The 9,235-nt window shown below is 37.8% G+C and overlaps 1 protein-coding gene across 1 annotated transcript; it reads right to left on the bottom strand.

Moving 5' to 3' along the window:
• Positions 1-4,836: 4,836 nt before the first annotated feature.
• LOC119740589 (protein SPT2 homolog) lies at positions 4,837-8,988 on the bottom strand. Its single transcript, XM_038215939.1, has 2 exons — positions 8,500-8,988; positions 4,837-8,044 (listed from the first exon to the last, which is right to left on the bottom strand). Exon 2 carries the CDS (start codon positions 7,961-7,963, stop codon positions 5,975-5,977), a length of 1,989 nt encoding a protein of 662 aa, XP_038071867.1. The 5' UTR covers positions 7,964-8,044; positions 8,500-8,988; the 3' UTR covers positions 4,837-5,974.
• Positions 8,989-9,235: the final 247 nt, after the last annotated feature.

Genomic DNA, 9,235 nt, shown 5'->3' with positions numbered 1-9,235 from the left:
GTCTAAAAAGGACAACCACTGGTTCGCAGAGGTTTGGAAAAACGCCATCTGTTGGCGATGTTTGTACACAGATAATGGTGTTGGGTTTGGCCACTGGCGGCGCCAGACTCTACTTTTTTCGGGGGGGGGGGAGGGCAGTGTGGGGCAAAGAAATAACGGGGAGGGGGGACATAGAAAAATCACCGACAAAATACTTAATTTGTTCCTCATATACAAAATACAAAATCTGACAGGATGTTTCAATCTTGACTCAATTATCAAAGGGCATACGATGAATTATTCTAGCAACACATTCTGTGCAACTTCCTAATCATCTTAAATGTGTGATGACTATTTGACATCCCTTTTTGGATAATTTGATTGAAAACTGCAATTCTTTAAAAGCATTTAAAATAAATTGGTCAAAATCTTTATGCAAATTATCAAATGCAAGGGGTTAGCCTTGCATTTTTATCAAAACTGGGCATTATTTGACTTTTTCTCTAAATTACAAAATGTAAGGGGTTAGCCTTGCATTGTTATCAAAATTTGGCACAATTTTCTTTTTATGGAAATTAACAAATGTAAGGTGTAAGCCTTGCACTTTTATCAAATTTGGCTTTTTTATCAAAATTCAGTAAAATTTGACTTTTGGGGGAAATTTACAAATGTAAGGGGTTAACCTTGCACTTTTATCAAAATTGGGCAAAGTTTGACTTTTTCTCGAAATTACAAAATGTAAGGGGTTAGCCTTGCATTGTTATCAAAATTGCTTAATTTGTGACTTTTTGCGGAAAGTACAAAATGTAAGGGGTTAGCTTTGCATTTTTATCAAAATTGGGTAAAATTTGACTTTTTCTAGAAACTCCGTTTGCCTTGCATTTGTATCAAAATTTGTTTTGGGGGGGAAATTTACAAATGTAAGAGGTAAGCCTTGCACTTTTATCAAAATTTTGCAAAATTCAAATTTTTCTAGAAATTACAAAATGTAAGAGGTTAGCCTTGCATGTTTTATCAAAATTGGGCAAAATTCGACTTTTTCTAGAAATTACATATTGTAAGGGGTTAGCCTTGCAATTTTATCAAAATTGGGCAAAATTTGACTTTTTCTAGAAATTCCGTATGTAAGGGACTAGCCTTGCATTTGTATCAAAATTTGACTTTGGGGGGACATTTACAAATGTAAGGGGTAAGCCTTGCACTTTTATCAAAATTGGGCAAAATTTCAAATTTTTCTAGACATTCCAAATGTAAAAGGTTAGCCTTTCACTTTTATCAAAATTGGGCAAAATTCGACTTTTTCTAGAAATTACCGAATGTAAGGGGTTAACCTTGCATTTTTATCAAAATTGGGCAAAATTTGACATTTTATGGAAATTAACATATGTAAGGGACTAGCCTTGCATTTGTATCAAAATTTGACTTTTGGGGGGAAATTTACAAATGTAAGGGGTAAGCCTTGCACTCTTATCAAAATTTGGCAAAATTTTTCTAGAAATTCCAAGTGTAAGAGGTTAGCCTTTCACTTTTATCAAAATTGGGCAAAATTGTACTTTTTCTATAAATTACCAAATGTAAGGGGTTAACCTTGTATTTTGATCAAAATTGGGAAAAATTTCACTTTTTGGGGAAATTAACATATTTAAGGGTTTAGCCTTGCATTTTTATCAAAATTGGGTAAAATTTGACATTTTATGAAAATTAACATATGTAAGGGGTTAGCCTTGCACTTTCATCAAAATTTGGCAAAATTTGACTTTTCTAGAAATTCCATATGTAAGGGGTTAGCCTTGCGGTTTTATCAAAATTGGACAAAATTCTACTTTTTCTAGAAATTACAAAATGTAAGGGGTTAGCCTTGCACTTTTATCAAAATTGGGCAAAATTCGACTGTTGGGAAATTAACATGTAAGGGGTTAACCTTGTATTTTGATCACAATTGGGAAAAATTTGACTTTTTGCGGAAATTACAAAATGCAAGGGGTTAACCTTGCATTTTTATCAAAATTGGGCAAAGTTTGACATTTTTATCAAAATTAACAGATGTAAGGGGTTAGCCTTGCACTTTCAAAATTAGGAATTTTTATCAAAATTCGGTAAAATTTGACTTTTTCTAGAAATTCCCGTATGTAAGGGGTTAGCCTTGCATTTGTATCAAAATTTGACTTTTTGGGGAAATTTACAAATGTAAGGGATAAGCCTTGCACTTTTATCAAAATTGTGCAAAATTTCAATTTTTATCTAGAAATTACAAAATGTAAGAGGTTAGCCTTGCATTTTTATCAAAAGTGGACAAAATTCGACTTTTTCTAGAAATTACATATTGTAAGGGGTTAGCCTTGCACTTTTATCAAAATTGGGCAAAATTTGACTTTTTCTAGAAATTCCGTATATAAGGGACTAGCCTTGCATTTTTTATCAAAATTTGACTTTTGGGGGGAAATTTACAAATGTAAGGGGTAAGCCTTGCACTTTTATCAAAATTGGGCAAAATTTCAAATTTTTCTAGAAATTCCAAATGTAAGGGGTTAACCTTGTATTTTGATCAAAATGGGGAAAAAACCGGACTTTTTGCGGAAATTAACAAATATAAAGGGTTAACCTTGCATTTTTATCAAAATTTGGCAAAATTGGACTTTACTAGTAATTCCGTATGTAAGGGGTTAGCCTTGCATTTTTAGGGAAATTAACATGTGAGGGGTTAACCTTGTATTTTGATCAAAATTGGGGGGAAAAATTGACTTTTTGCGGAAATTACAAAATGCAAGGGGTTAACCTTGCATTTTTATCAAAATTTGGTAAAATTTGACTTTTTGCGGAAATTAACAAATGTAAGGGGTAAACCTTGCACTTTTATCAAAATTGGGCATTTGTATCAAAATTCGGTAAAATTTGACTTTTTTTGGAAAATCAAAAATGTAAGGGTTTGGCAAAATTGGACTTTTCTAGAAATTCCGTATGTAAGGGGTTTGCCTTGCGGTTTTATTAAAAAGGGGTCAAAATTCTACTTTTTCTAGAAATTACAAAATGTAAGGGGTTAGCTCTGCACTTTTATCAAAATTGGGCAAAATTAGACTGTTGGGAAATTAACATGTAAGGGGTTAACCTTGTATTTTGATCACAATTGGGATAAATTTGACTTTTTGCGAAAATTACAAAATGCAAGGGGTTAACCTTGCATTTTTATCAAAATTGGGCAAAGTTTGACATTTTTCTGAAAATTAACAGATGTAAGGGGTTAGCCTTGCACTTTTATCAAAATTAGGCACTTTTATCAAAATTTAGCAAAATTTGACTTTTTTTGGAAATCAAAAATGTAAGGGGTTAGCCTTGCATTTTTTATCGAAATTGGGCAAAATTTGACATTTTATGGCAATTAACATATGTAAGGGGTTAACCTTGTATTTTGATCAAAATTCGGAAATATTGACTTTTTGCAGAAATTACAAAACGTAAGGGGTTAACCTTGCCAATTTTTCAAAATTGGAAAAAACTAACTTTTGGGGAAATAAACATATGTAAGGGGTTAGCCTTGCATTTTTATCAAAATTTGACTTTTCTAGAAATTCCGTATGTAAGGGGTTAGCCTTGCATTTTAATCAAAATTTGAGTTTTTTGGGAAAATTGACAAATGTAAGGGTTTAGCCTTGCTTTTTATCAACATTTGGGCAAAATGAGACTTTTGGGAAATTAACATGTAAGGGGTTAACCTTGCACTTTTATCAAAATTGGGCATTTTTATCAAAATTCGGTAAAATTTGACTTTTTTTGGAAATTAGAAAAGGGTTAGCCTTGCACTTTTATCAAAATTTGGTAAAATTATACTTTTTTGGAAATCAAAAATATAAGGGGTTAGCCTTGCATTTTTATCAAAATTTGAGTTTTTTTGGGAAAATTGACAAATGTAAGGGTTTAGCCTTGCACTTTTATCAAAATTTGTCTTTTTTATCAAAATTCGGTAAAATTTGACTTTTTTTGGAAATTAGCAAAGGGTTAGCTTTGCACTTTTATCAAAATTTGGTAAAATTTGACTTTTTTGGGAATCAAAAATAATAAGGGGTTAGCCTTGCATTTTAATCGAAATTAGGCAAAATTTGACTTTTGGGAAATTAACATGTAAGGGGTTAACCTTGTATTTTGATCAAAATTGGGTAAAATTTGACTTTTTGCGGATATTACAAAATTTAAGGAATTAACCTTGCATTTTCATCAAAATTTGGTAAAATAAGACTTTTTTGGGGAAATTAACAAATGTAAGGGGTTAACCTTGCACTTTTATCAAAATTGGGTAAAATTTGACGTTTTAGGGAAATTAACAGCAGATTTAAGAGGTTCACCTTGCATTTTTATCAAAATTAGGTAAAATTTGACTTTGTATGGAAATTAAGAAATGTCAGCTGGTTAACTTTGCATTTTTATCAAAATTGGGCATTTTTATCACTGAAATTCGGTAAAATTAGCCTTGCATTTTCATCAAAATTGGGTAAAATTTGACATTCTCTAGAAATTACAAAATGTAAGGGGTTAGCCTTGCATGAAATCTCTGGTTCTCAATCAGCTGATTTATGTAGCTTTAGAGCATTTAGCTTTCCATGGACAGCTGATGAAAGAAAACGGTTGTTTTTGTAAAAACACGCATAAAGTCTGATAGCATGGCTACATTTCAGCATTTTTTTTTTATTTTCATGTGTGGAAGAACATGCTCGTTTAATACATGCCTTAATGATTAATTTAGTTGCTTTGTAAGGGAAAAATATTTCACCCGGGTCACTTTCATTCACCCGGGTCACTTTCATTTCTTGTATAAGCCCTATTATTCCTTGCATAATAATTCTTCACTGCGTTATTTAAAAAAAATTTTTATTTCAAAGTGAAGTAAATATTATTCACGGCTGTGTTGGCTCAGCTCACACATGCAAAAGGAAGTGTTCGATAGATTTTTAACAACACTATTTGCAGCAATTTGTGCGAATCTCCTACGTTTGGGAAGAAAATGTGAAGATTTTTGGTACGTGCTAAGGGATAAACATTCAATATAAAGTGACAAATACACAATCACTTTTGAAAATAAACATTATTTTTTCAGGAGCTTCTTTTAATTGAAATGCACAGTGTTAAGGTTGGAATTGCATAAGTTCTTTCATACGATTCGTATAAATGGGTAAAGAAGAACACTAACATTGCTTTAGCTAAGGGCCTCACACTGAACACAGCTCAGCACACAATCTCTGTTGTCAACCAAGGCAATTATTATTTTTTTTAATTAGAAGTTATTTTCTGAAACGCACGTATCATATGCTAAAATTCATGTAACTCAAATTTCAAAAATAAAATTGTAAGTTAAGTTCACCAACTAAGGTGCAGATTATTGTCGTGCAAACCCTCCACCGTTCGACAAAGTGTTAACACTGCAATTACATGTATGCATATTACCGTTAGTGCCATTTCAAAGTCTATCCATCCGCTCTATACAAAGGTTAACTCATCCATGGTGCCAAACATAATGTTAGTCAAATGTATACTGTGAATTAAAGATGTGTACCCGGTGCTCTCCAAACAATGGAATTTGTTCTAACGCATATTTTATTTGTATGTTTTGTTTGGACGAAAACTCTATTTTATTCTGATTTTGGGCGTCTGCAACCCTTTAAGAAAGGGCTTTCATTCTGTAGAACCCGTGCGAGAGCCGAATTATTGTCTGGCAGCCAATTATTCAGATTCTGTGAATAACTAATATTATTCAATAACTAAACGTCGGTGATTTTGTTTTTCGTTCAATTTCTCATGCAAAAGCAATGGGGAAACGCGCGTGGCAAGTTATTCTTTTCCTTTACCAAAAAGTCCAAAACATTTTGTTACAAAAATATATAAATCAAAACCGTTAATATGTTAATTTGATATTCATGCAGTTCGCCATTGTTGAATAGATTTTCAAATGTTTCGTATTAATTCGTTCAAATGCAATTTAGCTTTTATAGACGAATACAATAAAGGTCTAAGAATTGACAGTTTTGTCATGTTCCTGTTGGCTTGTTTCTTCGCTTCCACATGGGTCTGCGGATGCTGTATTTTCTTCATCCTCAATTGCACCATGCTCGTCCACACAAGTACCACCGTCTACTGCCGACTTCACTTCAATACCGCCCTCCTCGTTGGCCATGGTTTCAGCCTCAGAAGCGCCCTCGTCGGCATGCTCGTCTTCTGACATCACTTCGACAACGCCCTCACCGATCGCCATGGTGTCAGCCTCTGGAGCGCCCTCATCGCCAGGGACTGTCACAATCAGTGATGTGCTGGACAATGGCGTGCTGTTTTCTTGTGTTTCGTCATTTTGCCCGGTAATTTCAGAGTCAGCGGCGTTTTCATTTATCGAGCAGTCAGACGTTTCAGGGAGATCTTCACTTGGTTTGCTTTGGTTGTTTTCACTGATTTTGTCATTAGTTTTTGTATCGTCTGATTCATTGTCATTTGTGGCAGAGTCATTTTCGGGTGCAGGTTTTTGCACGATACACTCATCAGCCTTTTCTGTCTCATTTTCTTGGTTAGATTGAACGTTAGTCTTATCTCGTTTGGCGGATTTTGTCTTGTGAGTATTTTCCGATTCACCATTGTGTGATGTCATTGCTGTCAATGGTCTGACGGTGGTCGCGAATGACGCGGACTGGAAGACTGTGTATTCCGACGCTGGAGGGGTGACAGGGCGGCCGATTCTCAGCTGAGTCCAAGATTCCCCCTCCTTGCGCCTCTGCTGTGCCTCCGGAAGAAACCTCTCCCGAGAGAGTTTGGAGAGCGGAGGAGACTTGACTCGCCGGGGCGGTTTCTCGATGGCTTTGATCGGTCCACGTTTGCTCCGCTCCTGGTCGTAGAGATTGGTCGAGATACCGTCCTTGAGTGACATCTCACCAGGAGTAAGACGTCTCTCAGTTTGGTTCTGAAGTCTCGGTGCATCAGTTCTCCCAGGGATATAGTTTGGTATGCCCGGGAGGGTGGCAGGTCGACTTCTCCGATGTTTCTCCAGGTTGCTGGATACCTCCATGGCAACTTTGTACTCCACACTCATCACGCCGAGCTTCTTCCCTTCAGATTGATTACTCGGATGACCTTCCTGGTGTCTACCCATGGATTCGTGGAGGTTAGCCACTCTCTCATTGGTGTACTTGTGCAGTTGAGTCGGCACTGATTTTGTCTGCTCCTCTACCTTCCGGGCCTGTTTTGGCGGCGGTTTGCGCAGTGTCCCGTATGGCGTGCGCTTGACGTTGATCGCAAGCAAATCCAGATTATCGTAGAACCTCTGGAATTTGATCTTGATCGATCCGCGAGATGTACCCTGTATGACATCCGGCCGATGCTTGTTCAGGTACCTCTCGCGATACCGACCGGCTGCGCTGTTTAGAGGTCCACCGAAGGGGCTAATAGCGAGCCTTTCACATTGTTTAGTCACTGTGTAGACGCTGTAAGGTCGGCAGACCCTGTCGTCATTCAGGGTGGTTCTCGTGTTTCCCCTAATGCCTTCGAACGTCACCCGGGTACGGTCATGCATGGTGGCAAACGCCCTGTCTAGCTCCGTCGTACATTGCAGTTTCCCCGGTGCGGTCCGCAGGCGCAGTCGGCGTTTCACCCCGTTGGTGGTCTTGTGCGACACGGTACTTGTCGCCCGCGTTGGTGGCGGGTCGCGCGGCACACTGGATGCAAGGCCGTGCACTCGAAGCGGACTCTCTTGTCTTGACACGGGATCTGCCTCAAGAATAGAAACCCTAGACTTGTTCCTTAAAGAGAACACCGCTTTGCCTTCCTCCTCGTTCACATCGGGGTTCTCTGGCTCGCTGGAATCCGTCGTCAGACCATTTCGGCTGATGGAACTCATGGGTCTCCACTGACCATCCCCCACCGAACTCATGACCATGTTCGCATTGTAGACGATGTCCATTGGTTCGGGCGTTGGGGGAGGGCTTTCTTGACCAGTTTGAATCCGAATGGCGGCCATATTTTATCTTAGTTTGAGTTGCTTATCTGGTGTCTACGATGTCATTTTGAAAGCTGGTGGTCTGCACAAGGTCCCATATCCCTTTGAATAAAAAAGAAGAAATAGAAGAGATCCTGTTTACTGGAACTGAGAGCAAGACATATACAATGTCACACAGGCCTATAATCCAGTTCGATACTGTATCAATGTCGACAATGTCGACAAGGATAGATCTTTTGATGATTTATGTAAAGTTACTTCAATAATTCCAACCATAATATAATCAAACTGCAAATAGCTGCTGTGTATATGAACCATGTCATATTTCGATTACACTTAATCACAAAATAAACGATTAACATCACATGCATATACTGCAACTGTCAGAAACGCACGTGCATTTGCGGACTCAAAAAATAATGTATAATCCCGTCCTATGCACAATGTGATAATACTGAGGATAAAAACAATTCCAGTGAATGTTGTATAAATAATAATAATGGTAACTATATGTTCAGACCCATATTCCAAGCTAAAAGAATGAAACCTGCTTTTACCTTCTTAGTCAACCATTTTGGCCACGGAAGCATACTCGTGTTTAGTCATCCATGTCGACTGCCAACATTTCGCAGAGTGCCGCACATAGTGTCGCGGTGCGACGGTAAACAACAGTCATCATGGCGGGCAAAGTTTCTCGCTCACATTCTAAAGTACGATCAAAGAGTACATGTCATGACCCGACCACTTTTCAAGTGGCACTTGTCCCAGATGTTCAAGTTGTGATATAAACCCGAATCACAATTACTCCACACACCAATGTGCTGGGCATGCGCTGAAACCTGCCGTGTATCTCCAGTGCTGTTCTAAACCCTGTGGGAAGTTTTCAATCAGTTTTTAAAACACCGGTAGCCATTTTGCACGCGGGTATCCACACTACACATAAGTTGTGCTGTTATGGGATTTTTCTTTTTCTTCGAGTGAACAATACAACCCGTTTACTACAATGACACGGACTTGTCAACGAGTCAACTATTGAATTAGATTACAATTCATGCTCCACGTAGCTCGTTGGAATAACAATGGCGGACCGGTTGTCATGGGCGACGCCATACACGATCGATGGCATAGTAGTGACACTAGGGCCACGGCGCCATAGTTTGAGGGCTACCACGGTGGAACATGACCTGTTTACAAGATGGAAGCGAAGTATAGATGAATGGTGATCGATTTGAATTACAAATCTTGCCGAGGTCAGAGTTACAATCACTATATCGCCGAATAAGTCAACGGGTC

This window comes from Patiria miniata, unplaced genomic scaffold (assembly GCF_015706575.1).
Source record: "Patiria miniata isolate m_02_andy unplaced genomic scaffold, ASM1570657v1 HiC_scaffold_5, whole genome shotgun sequence".
Taxonomy (NCBI): Eukaryota; Metazoa; Echinodermata; class Asteroidea; order Valvatida; family Asterinidae; genus Patiria; species Patiria miniata.
Note: the sequence above shows the minus strand (reverse complement) of the source record. Positions and strands in the feature narration are given on the sequence as shown.